This window comes from Leopardus geoffroyi, chromosome A3 (assembly GCF_018350155.1).
Source record: "Leopardus geoffroyi isolate Oge1 chromosome A3, O.geoffroyi_Oge1_pat1.0, whole genome shotgun sequence".
Lineage (NCBI taxonomy): Eukaryota > Metazoa > Chordata > Mammalia > Carnivora > Felidae > Leopardus > Leopardus geoffroyi.
The window spans coordinates 28411346-28431143 of NC_059336.1; the positions used below are offsets into that span (position 1 = coordinate 28411346).

At 49.1% G+C, this 19798-nt stretch overlaps 1 protein-coding gene across 1 annotated transcript in view; it reads right to left on the reverse strand.

Annotated features, from left to right (window-relative positions):
- The window catches only part of FKBP1A (FKBP prolyl isomerase 1A), a 26839-nt gene continuing 7041 nt past the window's right edge, over positions 1–19798 (reverse strand). Inside the window, exons 3-5 of the mRNA XM_045445062.1 lie at positions 6865–6977; positions 3026–3195; positions 1–1126 (exon numbers count right to left, since the gene is read on the reverse strand). Of these exons, the coding sequence (XP_045301018.1) occupies positions 3067–3195; positions 6865–6977 (242 nt within the window). The 3' untranslated portion in view covers positions 1–1126; positions 3026–3066. The remainder of the gene's footprint in view (positions 1127–3025; positions 3196–6864; positions 6978–19798) is intronic.

Genomic DNA, 19798 nt, shown 5'->3' on the forward strand with positions numbered 1-19798 from the left:
TGAGAAAAGCCAGCATAAAGCACTTTTATTGCAATAATAAAACTTGAAACTTATACATAGTGCAGGGAGGTGGGGGTGGGGGATAGGCAGCAATAATTTCTCTCACCAAATCACTACACAGGACAGCAAAGGGGTGAGAGGGGGAAGGAAAAGGCAGGAAACTCTGAGATCAGCAGGGGGAGCTGAACATCAATGCTGCACATCAAAAACCAGGAGATGCTGAAGCTGTGATGACCAGCATCATTTTTCTCAAGACAACACTCAAGGGTTTGTCATGATGGCTGGGCTTTCATCGGGTGTTAAGTGTCTACAAACAGCACCTTCAATTTAAACTTTCGATTAAAGTTTCTTAAAATTTAGGAAGTGGAGCTTGGATAGCTATGAGATTACAAAAGTCCTGAATATCCGTTAGAAAAACCACAGGATGGAGGGGCGGGGGGGTGGGGGGGGAAGCCAGGCCATGAAGAAGGCTTCAGAGGTCCCTGCTGGCCTGGGGACAGATACCTGTAGTGTCCAACATCGCAGTGAGAACCATCTGCTTCCAAAAGGCAGAGGGTTTAAGGGGAGGGTAGGGCAGGGCAGTGGAGGCAAAGGCTCTCCTCCCCCTCCCCATTTCAGTTTTGGGTAGGGCTTTTAATTCAACCCAAGGACATCTCTCAACTTGGAGATAATTCGGCCCTCGACAGCGCCTCAAATCTGCTATGGCTTTGCAGCGCAGCAGCAAGAATGTTTAATATATAATAGATAAAAATTTCATCCAAAAAAAAAAATAAAATAAAATAAAGATTCTTGCAACCCCCCCCACCCCCACCAATTCCTATTCTAAAATTAACCCATTACTTGTGCTGTTAATACTTGACTAATACTTAAGTGGAAACCTAGATCCAAAAGACTGAAACTGAACCTTCACCCCAAAACGAAAACGAAATAAAATGAGTAACTTGAGGTTTATGGCATATAGTTTAGGTCAACACACATACGAGGAGAAAGGGGAAGAGCGAAGCCGGGTGACAACACATTCAGTCGGGGTCGATGTTTATACAAAGAGTGTAGTGGAACATCAGGAGAAGCTCCATACGGATTCGCGTGTGCGCATCTGGAGGCGCCACATCCCTCCACGGCACATCTGTTGGGGACAGAAAACCTGTCAGTTCCGGCAGCACAGTGCCCTGCGTGCGCGGCGGGGGCAGGCTCGAGGCTGTCTGCCATGGCAGGTCCCTTCCCCCAAGAGTTCCCAGGTCTCCCTTTGAACGAGCCACTTCCGCTCTGGCCGGGCTTGGGCTGGATTCCCAGGTGAGCAGTCTCCTTCCTGCCTCAATTGGCAGTTTTTTTGTTTTGTTTTGTTTTTAACCTAAGCTTATGTTTACCTGCTGAGGAGAGCAGTGACTGTACAGTTCCCCAAGGTCACTGGGTCTCCAAGCCGGACGCATACAAGAATCACCTGGGGGGCTTTAAAAAACTGCAAAGCTTGGATCCCACTGCCAGTAATTGTGGTTAAGTGGCCGAAGGTGTGGCCTGGGCATCAGGAGGCTTCCCAAGTGACTTCCGTGTGTACAACCCCACGTTGGTATATCCTTCATGTTGAAGGGATTTAGACAATGTCTGCAGTCTTTATTCATCTACTCCAACCTACAACTTTCCAGATCTGCCCTTGGGCTTTCCATCAAGAGCTCTGCAAGAGGGTTTGAGATGTTCTTTGGCCGTGCGTGGGGAGGTGTAGGCCAGGGTGACTCACAGCCCTCTCTCCCTTCCTTCCCCACCCTCCATCCGACCAGATGTATAGAACGCTGGTACCCAAACCAAGATAATCCCAAGACTCTCCTCAAATACTTTTACGTCCAAAGGGCTTAACTCTCAGAGAACAGAAAAGAGGGTTTAGATTAGGTATAGACCTTTGGGCAGACAGAGGCTCTGTAAGGAGTTCCTTCCTAGTAAGAATGACAAGTACAGAAGCCAAGGTCAGCAAACTGGCCCAGGTCTGTATGACCCAGGTATGTAGGGCTCAAAGCACAGGGAGAGGAAAAGAGCTAAGAATTTCAAAAGCCCTTGTGCTTAACGGAGTCCACAGCAGGACAAGGTTAGACCGTAACAGACAGGCTGGCAGCCACCTGTGACCACTTTCGAACGAAGGCATTCTCCCTCAGGCCCCAGTTGTGGTCCTCTGGCTCCAAGGGCCAGGAAGGGGGCAAAAGTAGAGGTCTGGGGCCAGCTGGAAAGATGACACCATTCGTGTGTTTTACGATCCTAAAACCCAGATGAAAAGTTATGAGTCATTACGACATGGAGTTTGGCTTCCTAGAAATGAGGGTAAAGGAAGGAAAACAAGCCCAGGAAGGGGTTCTGGTGCTAGTCTGCCACGGTCTGGAAGTGACCTCAAGTAAGGTCTTTCTCTCCAGGCCTCGGTTTCCTCACCTGTGACGCAGGAAGGCTGATGGTTCCTAAGGTCCTTTCCTAGGAGTGTCTGGGAGTGTCCTCTACATTTCAAAAGCACACCCTGGCCTCAGCTTCCCATGCACGGAAAATGAGCTGGCCTGTGCACTCCAGGGTCCCGGACTTGCCCCTGAGGCAGCTGGCTCGGGCGACAGTGCCTCTCTCACACCCCCTGACAGGCAGTGACCACACTCTATATGGCAAGGGGGCTGCACACACTAGGGCGGGGTGTGTAGTCCTCAACAGTCTTACTTCTACAGAACCAAAATGCTAGCGTTATAAATTTGGCCGTATTTCCGGTTCCCAGCTCGGTTTTAGTTTGCAAATTATATACAAAAACATACTTTATTTCAACAGCTACTATCAGCGGCCCCGTCCCAGTGAGTCTGCTCGACAGCACGTGCCTTTCCTTTCCCCAGGATGACCAGCTGCGGCATCTGAGGTGTATACCAGTAACTAAAATCGAAACACTACCCAATAGAGCAAGAACGTAGGGGGAAAACCCATGGCCTTTTTGGTTCTGCTACCCAGCAAACAGCCGGTAAACGGCGGGATGCCAAGGCGGTAGGAGGCCCTTGGGCGCTCAGCTCCTCACCCAAGAACGGGGCGCAGGGGGCTCGAGGGGGGCTGTCCCTGTCATTCCAGTTTCAGAAGCTCCACGTCAAAGACGAGGGTGGCATTCGGTGGGATGATGCCTGGGTGGCCGGTGGCACCGTAGGCATAGTCTGGGGAGATGGTCAGTTTGGCTCTCTGACCCACACTCATCTGTGAAAAGAACAAAGAGAGAGACTCAGTTGGACGCCCTCCCCAGCTGTCCCTGTAAGAAGCAGGGCCGTTTACCGGGGTGTGCTGGTGCAGCATAGCGGGACGAGGACAGCGACCGTGCGGAACGTGGAGGCTGGAAGTCAGGCTGCGCGATCCCTGCATCTGGCTCTCAGGGGCCCAATGGCAGATAAAAACCACCTTTCTGCCCAGGGCTTACTGACCCGGCTCTGGGCAGCCAGCGCCACAGAAGTGTCACCACTCAGTCCTTTGGTGGCCTGTCACCCACAGGATATGTGTGTGGCACCTACACTCTTAAAAAAGTATTCTTTTTTTTTTTTTTAATTTTTTTTAACATTTATTTATTTTTGAGACAGAGAGAGACAGAGCATGAACAGGGGAGGGTCAGAGAGAGGGAGACACAGAATCCGAAACAGGCTCCAGGCTCTCAGCTGTCAGCACAGAGCCCGACATGGGGCTCGAACTCACAGCCTTCACAGACCGCGAGATCATGACCTGAGCTGAAGTCGGCCACCTAACCGACTGAGCCACCCAGGCGCCCCTTAAAAAAATATTCTGATCAAAACTCTGCTTTAAAAGAAAACACACACACACAGAAGGTAATATATGGGGTAGTCTACTTTTTCTGTACTTTATTTATACTTCTAGTCAGACATATAGAAAACTTTTTTTTTTTCAACGTTTATTTATTTTTGGGACAGAGAGAGACAGAGCATGAACGGGGGAGGGGCAGAGAGAGAGGGAGACACAGAATCGGAAACAGGCTCCAGGCTCTGAGCCATCAGCCCAGAGCCCGACGCGGGGCTCGAACTCACGGACCGCGAGATCGTGACCTGGCTGAAGTCGGACACTTAACCGACTGCGCCACCCAGGCGCCCCAAGAAAACTTTTTAAAAAACATGATTTTCCAAAGAAGCATGTACGGCACGTTACCAATAGTGTAAAAAGAGGGAAATATTTATCTACTTGTACCTTGCGTAGATAAACAGAAAACACCTTTGGAAGGACACAAATAATACCAGGTTTTTCATGGGGAGGAGAGAGTACAGTGGCCAGGGTGGAGGGAAATTTTTCACTTTAAAAAATACATTTGGGGGCACCTGGGTGGCTCAGTCGGTTGAGCGTCCGACTTCGGCTCAGGTCATGATCTCACAGTCTGTGAGTTCAAGCCCCGCATCGGGCTCTGTGCTGACAGCTCAGAGCCTGGAACCTGCTTCAGATTCTGTGTCTCCCTCTCTCTCTGCCCCTCCCCTACTCTCACTCTGTCTTTCTCAAAAATAAATAAACATTAAAAAAAAATACATTTGTCCTTTTTCATTTCCAAATCAAAACTTACATTAAGTGAGTTTCAATATATATTTTCTGAACGGTGAGCAGGCTCTCTGCTCTGCCCACCTTTCCAGCACTCTCCGCTAAGCCCTCCGTTGTGCACTCCTGGCTCCCTGACCCAGCCCAGGAGACAGCAACTAAGGACAGAGCTGCAGGCTGCGCTCCTCTAACAACTCAGAAACCGTGTTCCCGTCTCCTTTGGCAAACCAGGACATGCTGAACTACGGTGATAAGAGTAGTTAAAAGCATTATGGCTTAATCTAATGAACTTCAAAACGTTCGTGTCCTGGGGCGCCTGGGTGGCTCAGTCAGTTGAGGATCTGACTTCTGATTTCAGCTCAGGTCATGATCCCAGCGCTGTGGGATCGAGCCCTGCCTCAGACTGCCCTGAGCATGGAGCCTGCTTGAGATTCTCTCTTTCTTCCTCTGCCCCTCTCCCCAGCTCACGCTCTTTCTCTAAAATAAAATTAAAAAATTTAAAAAAGATCACGTCCTTTTACTCAGCAATTCTACTTCCAGAATCTTCTAACCACCCGAAATGCTCATTATAAGGGGAGTGGTTCCATTGGCACATCTGCAACATGGGTCAGCCACCAGAAAGAACACAGTGGCCTTAAATGCACTAACACAGAAAGATGGCCCAGACACAGCTAGAGGAAAAAAAGCAAGCTGCCAAAACAGTACCTGTGGCAGGACTGCGTACCTGTAAACATGTAAAAGCAAAACAACGATCTCAGAAGAAAGGGAAAAGGGGCACAAGATAAGCCCCCTTCTTCCTGCGCTTTTAACTCACTCAAACAAATACCCCGTGGAGTTTCAAAGATGCTCTATGCAGGTCTCAGACCACTCAGACTTCTCACAAGTGACAGAGCTGTGGGTCCAGGGGGAGGCTGGGCATCTCCCCAACGCCCGCTAGGCCTCACCAAGCCTGGGATGTAAAATAGGCTGATAACATTATCTCGGGGACAGCTACGGCTCTTGGAACACAACGCAGTTATTGTTCCAGTGCCGGAACAGCCACAGAAGATGGCTGTGGTGTGGACAATGGGTGGCATGGTCGCTGGGGGATGGGCTACAGACCAAGAGCCAGCCAGACGAGGGCAGTGGGGACAGAGATCTCCAAAGGGAAGTAAACCATGAAGATCCTCTCTCCTTCTCGCACTGCCAACCCTCTGCCCTGCAGGAACAGAAATCTAGACACTTGGGGGGTGGGGTGGCTTAAAGTTTCTGCAGGTTAAACAGTTCATCTGGAGATAAATCAGTGTGTATTCTGGAAAAGAGAAAGACAGAAATCTTTCTCTCCACTTTGGTTACATTTCAGTTCTCTTTGGTGGAAGGAAAGAGACTAATTACTTATGACACAGGGCTGACATAAAGCCCCGAGTCTCAGGATGCTGGAACCTGGTCAGTGCCGAGAAAAAACCTGCTGGGCTCGATGGAAGGCTAGAGCCCAACTGAAATCTGGCAACCCTGGGTCCCCTGTTGTCCACTGGGAATTCTGTCATGTTGGCAGAACAAAAGCTGTTTACACTAACGGGGAGGAAGGGCCGAGGAAACGGACTCAAGACAAACAAAATGACTCTCTCCAGGAGTATGACCTCTCGGAAGCGGTCTGACACAACAGGGCCAATAATAAGACAAATGCAAATTAAAACCACACCAAGACCACATTTTTTTTCACTCGCTGTATTGTCCTGAATCCAAAAGTTTAACGACACACTGTGCTGGAGGGGCTGGGAGGAGACAGGCGCCCTCACAGCCTACTGGTGGCAGCTAGGTATAATCCCTACGGACGGCAACTTGGCAAAGTGTCAAAATACAGTGTGCACAGCCAGTGAAGCCCTCACCCCGACTTCTGAGAGTCTGCCTAAGGCAACGCTCACACAAATGTAAAATTAAGTCCGCACAAGACTGGTCACCGCGGCACTGTTTATGACAGCAAAGCGCTGGAGATGACCATCAACAGGGTACCGATCAAGTCAATTACTGTCCACCCACCTAAGGGAATGTGGTAAGAGAACCTCCTCCCCTCTTTAGGTGCAGATATATAAAGCGTGAAAGAGAGATTCAGTGAAAAAGCAAAGTGCAGAACACTGTGTGGGTCCACAGGGGGGAAAAAAAAGTACATGCTTGAAGAAACTCTACAGAAAACGTTAGTAACATGACTTGCTGGGGGTGAGGGGACTGGCAAGACGGGGTGGGATGGAAGTGAAATTTTCCACTTACACCTTCATTGATTTCTGAACCACGTGAATGTCCTAGCCACAAGCATCATTTAAAAGGTAAACACTAGGAAACAAAACAAAACAAACGAGAGCATACCTGGGCAACCCCTTCTTCCCAGCCTCGGATCACCTCCTGCTTGCCTAGCATAAACTTAAAGGGCTTGTTTCTGTCCCGGGAGGAATCAAATTTCTTTCCATCTTCAAGCATCCCTGTGAAAAAGGGCAGTTGTAACATGAGCGACAAGGAGTGACGGCGCGACCGGTCAGACGCCGGCGGCAGAGTGGCCATCCCAGACGCCAGCGCTGAAGGGCCCGGCAGGGTGTCCCGCGTCCTCCGGGGGCCTCCGCAGCTGGGACGGGCCCTCCACCCAGGTCTGCGCATGTTCTTCCCGCCTCCGAGCAGCGGGCCGGGCCCCAGAGGCAGGCGGCTGTCTACCTGGTGTGAGAACGGGGAACCGCGCGCTCCTGACGGGGCTTCCCGGCACCCCTGCCCCCGGACTAAGAGTCGCCGTGGGCCCCCAGCTAAAAGTCACACACAGCCCAGGAGCCAACAGGCCTTCCTTGATGGCGGGTGGCGGCACAACCGAACCGAACTGGAGGACACCAGTGGGCGTCGGACGGCCGGAGAGGCGGCCGTGCAAGAGCCACCGCAAACCTCTGCCGGTGGCCCCCAGGCAGCTCCAGCCGAACTGCGGGCAGGGCTTCCACCCGGAGTCAGCGACGTTGCATGCACTCGATCCTCCACCAGCGCTGTCCCCATTTCACAGAGGAAGGAACTGAGGCAGAGGGAAGGGAAGCCGCCTGCCCAAGCTAGACTAGCAGTCCAAACGCCACGTTCATTGGACTACCCCCGTGTCCCGGGAGCCGGACAAGCCACAGTGGCAGCCACTATTCAAAGGGGGACTTGCAGAGGTGGAGACGCCAGAGGGTGAATGCCACAACAGGGACATACACCTGCAGCCCCTCCTTCAAAGACGACCGTCTGCGGTGGGTTCTTGGGAAGCCAGAGGGACCGACGGGAGAGCCGTCCATCCCAGACTGGAAGGGCAAGCCAGTTGTTGACATACAGCTAACAGAGCAGGTTTCACTGGGGGCCGTGGGGGGGGGGGGTGCTCCAAGGTTCTAACCATCGCTCAGGCGACCCCGTGAAACACAGAATTCTGTTGAGTTTGGCCACTTCTAGAGGAGGAGGGAAACCCTAGCAAAATCCCAACTTAAAAAACAATGTCAAGACTTGTAAGCGGGACGGGGAAGCAGAGAGCAGTTGAGAGCTTTATCAGAGCCACCAGACTAGCAGTACTTTGACAAATAGGAAATGGGCAGTGGCGGGAACGGGAACTGCTGTCCTCACGGAGCAGGAAGGCAGACAGATGTCCCAAGCAGAGCGGGTGCTGACCCCGCCGGAAGCCTAGAGCTGGGAGCTGAGGACCATGAGGCAGACGGGAGGACGGGGCCTCACCCCTGCCAGGTCGGTGCACAGCCAGCAACTGAGGCCCCACGACCAGCAAGCTGGGGCGTACACGGAGCTCATCTCTCCACCAGAACACAACTACCACCAGATGAAAGAAGTGACAAATGACAGGACTTGAACAGTTTCCTATAAATGAGTAGCTGGGAGAATAGGCGTCCACCTTCACTGTAGACAATCCCCTGTGGGCTCTCTACTGCATACACGGAACCCAGCCTAACTGAACCCCGCATCAAGGGTGAGAGCAGACAATGAGCTGGATTCTCAGAATCCGCTCTTTGACCAGCCAGAGAGCCTTTCCATGCACCCACAGAGACGGCTTGCAACAAAAATAAGGAAATCAACTCCAAGGCTTAGTTAACTCACCCAAGGTCAGAGTCAGTGGGTAGTGGGGCCTGGCTCCAGCAAAAGGCTTTCATTTAGCCCAATGGGGACCGAGAGCTAAGAAGGAGACGGAAGACCAGAAACAGCCTCTTCCTGGTCTGTGTTCTTTTAAGAAGACCTTGAATAGAGCCCCAGGGCTTCCTAAGCAGCCTTGATATGTAAATCACTAGGTGAGGAAGCCCCCTGGGAAAGAGCCTAGAAGACGGTGGTCCCTGACCTCTGAGCCCTGCCTGTGAAGGCTGGCTGGACAAAACACAGAGAAAGGGGAGCCTGGGTGGCTCCGTCGGTTGAGGGTCCGACTTCGTCTCAGGTCATGATCTCACAGTTCATGAGTTTGAGCCCGTGTCGGGCTCTGTGCTGACAGCTCAGAGCCTGGAGCCTGCTTCGGATTCTGTGTCTGCCTCTCTCTCTGTCCCAACCCACTCACATTCTGTCTCTGTCTCTCTCAAAAATAAATAAACATTAAAAAGAAAAATTTAAAAAAACGACACCACACACACACACACACACACATACACACACACACACACACAGAAAAACCTTAGAGGGCCATCTGGAACCCAGGCTGTTGCACATTCCACACCCTTGGAAAATCCAGACCAAGTACTCCCATCCCTCTTTCCAACTGAACAACTTTCCAGGAGCAGCAACAGCATGGCCCAGGAGATGAACTGGAATCAATCTAAGCCTTTCACCAGGGTTGGTGTGGAGTGGGCACATGGGCCAGTTTGGGCACTAGGATCAACTGCGAAGTCTACTGGAGCCCTGCTGGAAAGACCTGCCTCACGGGTAAAAAAAAGAAACCCATCCAGGAAGAAAGCTCCTGCCCTCCCTTCCTGTTGAACACCATCATGTGAGGATGTGATGTCTGGAGCCTTGGCAGCCACTTTGCAACCATGAGAAGGCCAGGAGTACCACAGAGTAGTTGTCCCATTGTTATGAACCAGCCCCACACTGCCTCCCTCAAGCTTTAGGTTCTGAGGTGGTTAAAAATCTGCTTTGCCTTAAGTAATCTGAAATATTACTGAAAATAACCTAACGTATGAGGTGACCCTTTACTGGATATGTACACAACACACCCCACTGCAGTGCTGCCATGAGGGGGTAAAACTGGAGCTCAACAACTCACACCACAAAGGGCCGTCACCGTTCTGACAGCAGACCAGTGTGCCCTGCCAGGACCCAGGACACATAAATGTTTATCAACAAAAGAAGACTTACACGTAATAGTTACGACATGGGATGCACTTCTCATTTTTAAAAAGAAAGCTGATTGTGACCCCCTAAATTTATGTCATAATACACTACTGGCTTGCAACTCACAGTTTAAAAGATACCGTATACCTGGGTGCCTGGGTGGCTCAGTCTGTTGAGCGTCTGACTCTTGATCTTGGCTCAGGTCATGACCTTGTGGTTCGTGGATCAAGCCCCACATGGGGATCTATGCTGGCAGTACGGAGCCTGCTTGGGATTATATCCCTCTCTCCCCCTCTGCCTCTCCCTTGCTTGTGCTCTCTAAATAAATAAATAAACATTTAAAAAAAAATTTAAAAATACAGTGTATCTACGAAAGAATCGGCCTCTTTCAGCCAAATATGAACATGACCCCAACCAGGGCAAGATCATGTTCTGACAACCACACGGTATGGGGACTGACTCCCTACACTTCCCTTTCATACCTGATCAAATGCATTGCCAAGCTATCTCCAGATGCTTACTGTCTGACCAGTTCCAGGCCAAACACACAAGGTGCTACCTGCTGTCGAGCCAACCTGGAGAAATGGATGCTCCTCAGTGCAGAGACTGTGGGTCTGGGAGCATGTCTGTCTAGCCCCAGATCTCTTCAGGTTTTCTGGGACACCGAAGGACAAAGCCTTTCCCTACTATTTTAAGAAACCAGAAAAACCAAGAAGGATTTCTAAGTAAAGGGGCTGTAAGCAGGAGCTTTGCTGAGGATCCTTATTCTCCTCCCCTATTTCAGATGAGCTGTTTTCTCCTGGGACAAGGACATGAGCCTTGCTCCAGAACTTCAGACTACTGTTCCCACCTGTCAATCTCACCTACTCCCACTTCCTTGGAGGAGAAGTCTTCTTAAGGAAGGGTGGGTGGTGGTGTTGGTAATGGTGGGGTGCCTTACGCCCGAGGAAGGGGTTATCTTATAATCTAAGTCTGAAGGGTAAACATCACCTCTAGAGCTGAGCAAGATGTCACACAACTGGCATAGGCTATACGGGCAAGGAGGGGCTAGAAGGAGGGCTTCCCCAATGGGGAGGAAAAGACCTCCTTATATATGCCTGTAAGTTGTCAGGCCAGGTGAGGAGGTGATGTAGGAGAGGAAGCAGTGTCCATTAAGAAGGAGAAATGGATATGTGTACAGTGTTTTCTGGAGCGGGAATTAGGTTGGTCAGTGCCGAATGCAGAATATGACAGAAGCTGTTACATCAAAATAGCTTTGGCAAAGGTGGAGTATTAAGGGATCAGATTTGCCCTCCCATGAAACAAACAAACAAACAAACAAAACCCACACAGAAACAAAAACAAAATGAAATGCATAAAATAAACACATGAAATAAAACACAAAACAAAACCTCCGTCATGAAAAGAGAGAGAGATGGGAATGCAAGCTAGTGCAGCCGCTCTGGAACACAGTATGGAGGTTCCTCAAAAAACTAAAAATAGAACCACCCTACAACCCAGCAATCGCACTACTAGGCATTTATCCATAGGATACAGGTGTGCTGTTTCGAAGGGACACATGCACCCCCCATGTTTATAGCAGCACTATCAACAATAGCCAAAGTATGGAAAGAGCCCAAATGTCCACCGATGGATGAATGAATAAAGAAGATATGGTATATATCTACAATGGAGTATTACTTGGCAATCAAAAAGAATGAAATCTTGCCATTTGCAACTATGTGGATGGAACTGGAGGGTATTATGCTAAGTGAAATGAGTCAGAGAAAGAAAAATCATGACTTCACTCATATGAGGACTTTAAGAGACAAAACAGATGAACATAAGGGAAGGGAAACAAAAATAATATAAAAACCGGGAGGGGGACAAAACAGAAGAGACTCATAAATATGGAGGGTTACGGGAGGGGTTGTGGGAGGGGGGATGGGCTAAATGGGCAAGGGGCACTAAGGAATCTATTCCTGAAATCATTGTTGCACTATATGCTACCTAATTTGGATGTAAATTTTAAAAAATTAAAAAAAAAGAAAAGAAAAGAGAGCAAGAGACAGAGAAATAACCCAGATAACAGCTAAACATGGTTTTTAAGACAAGACTCTGGACACTGCAACAAAGGACAATGATTCCTGAGAGACGGGAAACTAGCAAGGCGAGCCGAGCCCTCTGACTGCCCAGCTTACAGCCTTGGGCATTTCCGGGGAGAGGGACCTGGATGGAGCTCAAAGCAGCTGGGAGTCCAAAGGACACAAACCAGGAAGGAGACAAGTGTAGAGTGAAATCCCCGGAGATTTACAGAGGGTCCCTCTTGAGTATTCAGCAGAATACTAATCAGCACACATGTTTAAGGAAACTACTTAAGGCCAGGAAAAGAACCATCTAAAGGATGGATTAGAAGGAACAGTGCCCAGTGCTTACACAGAGCTGGAGCTGGGATCAGTGACTGTTCCGCTAGCCAGACTGGAGAAAATCATGGTTTATGAGGCACTGAGTAGGAGGATATCCAGAAGATCTCATCTCAGGAGTGGGGGATAATCAGCCCCAAACTGAGCCCTGCTCCAGACCCACCTAATAAATCATAAAAACAAGATCCAAAAGGATCAAACTGTTTCCAAGTAACTTAAGTGCTTCTCAGTACAAAGCTCAAGAAGATTTATAGGAACAAAAATAGCCAGCACCTCAAAAGGTAAAATTCACAATGTCTAGCATCCAGATTAGCACACATGCAAAGAAGCGGGACGACACGACCCGCGATGAAAGAGACTAACCAAGCAACTGAAACTCACCCAGAGCTGACAGAGTTGTTAGAATCAGTAGAGAAGGGCAGTAAGATTCAAACCAAAGGTCCAAAGATGACAATGACAGTGGGACGGAACAACTGGACACCCATAGGCAAAGAAGTAAAAACATGGACCTATACTTCGCATCAAGTATCAACCCAAAAACTGTAAACATGAACCCTATAAAACTTCTAGCAGAAAACGCAGGGAAATGATCTTTGTGACTGTGGGTTAGGCAGAGGTTTCTTAGACATGAGGCCAGAAAGCACCATCCATAAAAGGATAAACTGAACGTCATCAAAACTAAAAACTTCTGCACTTTAAAACGTACTTTTAAGAGAATGAAAAGTCAAGCCACAGACTGGGAGAAAACCTTTGGAAAGCATGTATCTCATAAAGAGAACTTGTGTCCAGAATATATAAAGAGCTCTCAAAACTCCACAATAGGAAAAGAAAGAGCCCAATTAAAAAGGGACAAAAGATTGGAACAGATACTTCCCTGAAAAAAGGCAAATTAAAACCACCAGGAGATATGACGACTCCTGAATTAGAAAGAGTACAACTAAAAAGACTGATCATAATCACGCACTGGTGAGGATGTGGAGGAACTGGAATTCCCACCCGCTGCTGCTGATGGGACTATCAAGTGGACCGACCACTCTGGACAACAGGCCGGCCGTTTAAGTGAAACATACACCTCCCATACGACCCAGCCATTCCGTTCATCCTGGATAAATATCAGCCTGTGTCCACACAAAAAGACTTATATACATATACGCACAGCAGCCTCCCTTGAATAGCCAAAAACCGGAACAACCCAAACATCTGCCAACTGGTGAATGAACAAACCACATCCACACAGTAGGAAACTATTCAGCAATAAAGAAGAATGAGCTACTGATACATGGAACAGCATAATCTCAAAATAATTATGCTGAGCAAAAGAAGCCAGACAAGGGTGCATACACCGTGCAATTCCGTATATACAAAACTTTAGAAAATACAAACTCTGCTGACAGAAAAGCGCACCAGTGGTTGCTGGGGATGGAAAGAGGAGGTTTCAGAGGGTGACGAAGGGACATACCAACACTTGGGAAATTGTACACATTAATTGCAGTTTATCGAACGTCAATGAGGCCTCTGCAAAACTGGGGGTATTTTCCGAAAGGAAAAAAAAGTGAAAAAAGTGTGCTTCACTGGAATCCTACGTGTGTTTACCTCCTACACCCAAGCTGGCGGCGGATGGCGAGGGACTTCCTCTGTTTAGGGAGGGGGCAAGGAAAGCAGGCGGCCCGTCAAGTCTCAGCAGTCGCTCCCACTTTAACTCTGGACATCTGTGTGCCAGGACCGGGAGCCCTTGAACGGCGAAACCACCTGCCAAGCCAGTGCCGTAATTTCCTAGAGAAAGCACGCTCTGATGAGAGGAGGCAACTGAGGTTACAGTTCAGACCTGACAGCTGACACTCTAAGCTCCAAAGGGCACTCCCAGCAGAAACCAGCAACGGCATGGCCCTCCATTTGCGGAACCGACGGACGTCCCTTCTGACTACACACAAACCTGTGCCTCATGGTCCACAGACCGCCTGGGATGGCTCCATATTCTCCCTCTCGAGAATGAATTTTTGTCTCTCCTGACTGAACGCAGCTTAAGGTCACAGACCTGGACGCAAAGTGCTATGTCCCTGTACGTGCTGTGTACTCAGTTCCACCCCTGGCACCCACAGTGCTGGCGGCACTCGCGACTACTTTAAGACTGGCTCTGCCTGCACGATTTTTAAGAATCAGCAGGACGAGCAAGAGGCTTCCATATTTAGACCTCTTCCCTGTACGGTAGGAAGGATCTGAGGGGTAATCCCAGAATGGCAGCTTTTACTTCCAGCACCTCTGAATTACTAATCAGTGAGAAAAAATGTGAAAATCTGGGGGTCTCCAGTTAAAAGCACAAGCCTGTGTGAAAGGGTTGCAGGAGGGAGTGTTAAAGCAGCCTCTGGCTGCAAGACCGTTTATGTCACCTTTGTCTGAGTTTCCTCCCGAACGATTTAGCTGTTCCTTTGGGGAAGAACCAGACTCCAATCCCTGGGGAGGGAGCGGGAGGGCTTAAAAAAAAAAAGAAATGTGGGGAACAACTCAAGTTCACCTCCCCCACAGCAGCCTGCTCTTTTCTGCTGCTCTTCTGTTTCAGGGTGTGCTCGCTCAGAAGGAACCAGCGAAGGCAGACCTGGCCAGCAGCTGCTGAGCAGCACGTGCCCTCGGACTCTGCTCCTGGTACTCGGCCCGAGTCACTGCCCAAGAAGCAGTGATTAAGACCCAAGGCCAGGACGTGGAGACTCGGGAGGACCGCTGGGTTATTATTTCACTAATAATCCAACAGAAATGGAGCTACCTCCAGGGCTTCAGGGGGGCAGCACCCCCATGTCTCCCCTACAGGGTAAGGGAAGTGGCTGCACGAGGCACGGGTAGCGAGGGCTCCGGCACCTGTTGCAGCTCAAGCTTGTGACTCACAGTGTGGTTTTCGGCTGCGGGTGGAATCTTTGCAGGTGGTTTTCATAGGCATTTTGCAGGGTGCAGAATTTAGAAAGTTTTTAAATTAAAAACAAAAAACCCAAAGCTAAATCAAACGATGACAACAACAAAGAACATCCCAACCTCCAAACAAAATAAAGCTCTTGCCATTTACAGTTGGAAGAGGGAGAAAGGATTTGTATGTTCAATTCGACACATATTTTCTTTTATTAATTTTTTAAATGTTTATTTTTGAGAGACAGAGCACGAGCTGGGGAGGGGCAGAGAGAGAGAGAGGGAGACACAGAATCCAAAGCAGGCTCTAGGCTCCAAGCTCCAAGCTGTCAGCACAGAGCCTGATGCGGGGCTCGAACCCACGAACCAGGAGATCATGACCTGAGCTGACATCGGCCGCTTAACTGAGCCACCCAGGTGCCCCTCGACACGCATTTTCTTAATTTTTTTCCTTAACGTCTATTTATTATTGAGAGATAGAGAGCATGAGCATGGGAGGGGCAGAGAGAGAGGGAGACACAGAATCCGAAGCGGGCTCCAGGCTCTGAGCTGTTAGCACAGAGCCTGATGTGGGGCTGGAACTTACAAACCGCAAGATCATGACCTGAGCCGAAGTGGGAGGCTTTAACCGACTGAGCCACCCAGGCGCCCCTCAACACTTGTTTTCTTAAATACAAAAGTACAATGGTTGAATGGAGGTGGGGAAACTGAACTGAAAGTCACCAATTTTTCTGCAGATGTGCATTCAAAGCCACCTGGAACATTCTCAAATGGCTGTACTGACCTAGATACAAATGGATGTACCGACCCAGGCTTAGCTGTTTCCTTCTCCTCCTTATGTACAGAAGTTTCCTCAACAGCCTTTAACTTAACTGCCCCACCAAAGACTCCTGCAAACCGCAGCACGCACAGCCCCAGAGCGGAGAAAGAGCCTGTATCTCCTAGTCTCTAGTGATCCCCATTTCTTTTTTCCCATGTGAGCTTTATGCTTAACCAAGGGCTGGTCAGCTATGCTGACTCCCAGACTCACTTACGTCAGTTATACTTACCGAGTAGAGAAAACATAATCAAACAGTATGCAAAAAAATGAAACAGGAGTGTGAACAACAAAAAAAGAGTGGTCCTAGCTGTTTGGAAAGACTCAATAGAGGCAAGTCACTGAAAAATACTGCTCGTGAGTAACTGTGTGGATGAGACGGATGTATGTCTGAAGAAAGAAATCTTAAGAATATAGAAAGGTTTGGCGTTGAGATGACCTCCCAACAGTCCTTGCTGTTTTGGCTTTAAAAGAATCCAAATTAGTTTTTACAAGAACCTTGACGGGAAACTCTACCAGAAGAGCCATCCTAACAGAAAGACATGGGCCTTGAGTAAACGATTTATGTTTGGATTTGAAATAAAATGTTTAGAGAAGTCATGTCATTTTTACGATCAACTACCCACTTGTCCCCATCATGATGAATGAAAAGAGACTCTACACCTGAGGTAGCTAAGACATATGAATTCAAAGTTTATGTCTCATGTCCATTTCCAGGCCTCTGGGTTTGCACTCCCAGGGCAACCTTCCTGAACTGGGAGCTCTGACAGCCCCATGAACGTGGTAAGATCGAAGGCCAAGTGCCTACCCAAAGAGAGAGCCGGCTTCTTCCCCACCATTGCACAAACTGAGCACAAGAACACATCCCCTCTGTTATCTGGAAATGCTCCTAAACTTTTGCTAAATCTCTTTAGATTCTATGACCAAAAGTGTATTTTCAAAGGAGATCCCATGATGGGAAGTACACAAACCAGAATAAAATCCTTGTGGGCATGCCTCTCCATCTTCCACTTTATCACAATATGAGTAAAAATACCGCCACATTGTATCTCATGGGGCGGGGTGGGGGAGAGCACACAGAAGGAAAACAATACTTAACAGTGGCTATTTGGTAATGGTAGAAATATGCATGATCTTTAGCTTTTCTTCTTTTCCAGAAAACAAGGAGGCGGGAGGATGTAGGGTATAATGGCGTGAGTTCTGGGGCTTGGGCCCAGATGACTATAGTAATCCCCTCCTTGGTATCCCTGTGTCTGCCCTTTCCCTCCTACAGTTTAAACTTGACACGGCAGCTAGAGGGACATTCTTTTAAAATACAAGTCAGACCCTACTACTCCTCTGCTCAAGACCCTCCCACGGCCCCCCCATCTTATTCAGAACAGAATCTCAAGTCCTGAAAATGGCCTAGGAGGCCCTGTAAGAGCTGCCACCCCACACTGCCATCCCTCTGACTTCATCCCTGGTGACTCTCATACTTCTCCGCTGCAAGAACATTGTTTCCTTCTGTTCTGTAGACACACCAGGGATACGCCCACCCCAGGGCCTTTGTGCCTGTTGTTCCCTCTGTCTAAAATGCTCTTACCAGATGGTCACATGGATTACTCCCTCACATCCTTCAGGTCTTGGTTCAAATGTTACTCTCTCATTAAAGTCTTCCCTGGTCTATCTAAAACTAAACCTTCTCCTGTCCCTTCCTTCGCACTTACTGGTTAACATACAATATATGGGGGCGCCTGGGTGGCGCAGTCGGTTAAGCGTCCGACTTCAGCCAGGTCACGATCTCGCGGTCCGTGAGTTCGAGCCCCGCGTCGGGCTCTGGGCTGATGGCTCAGAGCCTGGAGCCTGTTTCCGATTCTGTGTCTCCCTCTCTCTCTGCCCCTCCCCCGTTCATGCTCTGTCTCTCTCTGTCCCAAAAATAAATAAACGTTGAAAAAAAAAATTAAAAAAAAAAAAAAACATACAATATATCTTAGCTTATTAATCACTTTCCCACTACAGTGTAAGACCTACGAGGACGGGCACTGTGTCTTCTTCAGTCCTATGTTCTTGGTGCTCGGAACAGTGCCTTGCACATAATCGATCGTCAGTGAGTGCTTGTAGAGAAACCAAAGGCACCCTTTCCCCCTCCAGGCCATTGCACACACTTGGCAAGCTCTCCCCTCCTGCCGGCCCGAGCCATACACATCCAAGACCACGTGGCCCTTCCACTCCAGGTGGGGGCTGCTCTAGGCCCTTCTCTCGAAAAGGTAGGCGCAGGGGAAGGCACTCCCTCAAGGTAAGCACCTCAAGGGCAAGGTTGAAGCTCTCCCCAGCTCCTAACATGTTTGCTGAATGACTGAGGGAAGGGCTTGGTGCGCTGCCCTGTGTGTAGTAGGCGTGAGAGAAAACAGTTACAATTTTATTAATCCACAGGGATTAGGCAAAGTGCAGAAGGTAGATTCTTGCTCTTATTCTAGCTTAAAGAAACAGAAACATTATACCAAATGTAACAGGAATGTGGCCTTTCTCCACTCCAGCTAGAGTCCGAAGTGACCACTATTCAAACTGTCCCTGAGAGACTCCATGCCAGGCACTGATGGGGAGAGGCCCTGGAGAACACCACCACTAGGCCTCTGGCCTCCTGAAGCCTGCAGTCTACTGGGGAAAGGGTGGGTGTAACTGTATACAACCTGACCGTGAGGAAGGCCATGAAGGAAATGGACAGATGCCTTGCCGGAGAATTCAAGGTACGTGTGTGATGCATTTGTGAAGAACCACTTTAGCCAACGGTCAATTGGGGAAGACCCACCGAGGGGGTGCCATGTAAGTGTGATAGATAGGAGTCTGCCTGAGGTGGGGAGTGGTGGCACCTAAGCACAGGGCTAGAGAGTTCCCGGGGGGGGGGGGGGCCCTTGGTGTGTGCCAGGAACTGGAGGTGGGCCAGGGTGATCTGAGCTCCTGGGAGGGGAGAGTAAAGGCACTGAGAACAGAAGACAGCACCCAGGAGAGGGCTGTTTCTCCCCACTCCCTTTCCTCCTCCTCCTCCTCCTCCTCCTCTTTCCACTGCTAGTATTTATCTGGCCAAAGTTAAAGTGAGCTAGGGGAAGGCACACAAGGACTCGGTTGAGTTCTTCAAGTAGGTACAAGAACAGGAGAGGAAAAATAGAAATAAAAATAAACAAGGGCACCTGCATGGCTCAGTCAGTGATCTCGCAGTCCTGCGAGTGTCAGGTCATGATCTCGCAGTCCATGGGTTTGAGCCCCAAGTCAGGCTCGGTGCTGACAGCTCAGAGCCTGGAGCCTGCTTCAGATTCTATGTCTCCCTCTCTCTCCGTCCCTCCCCTGCTTGTGTTCTCTCTTTCTCTCTCTCTCTCAAAAATTAATAAACGTTAAAAAAAAATTAAAAAAAATAATGAAAATAAACAGCATCATAAGCACCAAAAGGGAGAACTGAATAGTACATGCCTAAGTTATCCAAAGTACCCCCAGCCTTTTCCAGGAGAAATAAAAGGTGACAATACTATTTTTAGAGAAAATCCCAAAGCAGACAAGCAATTCCTAGTTTACAGATATAATGAACCCATTAGCACCTCATAAAATCAGTTATTTAAAAATGTTTTATTTATTTTGAGAGTTGGGGAGGGGCAGAGAGAGAGAGAGAGAGAGAGAGAGAGAGAGAAAATGCCAAGCAGGCTCCACACCGTCAGCTCGGAGCCTGACATGGGGATCAAACTCCCAGACCGTGAGATCACGACCTGAGCCAAAAAAGCCAGAGTCAGACGCTTAGCCGACTGAGTCACCCAGGGGCTCCCCAAATCTGCTTTTAAGTAGGCTCCACGCCCAATATGAGGCTTGAACTCATGACCCTGAGATCGAGAGTCACGTGCTGTAC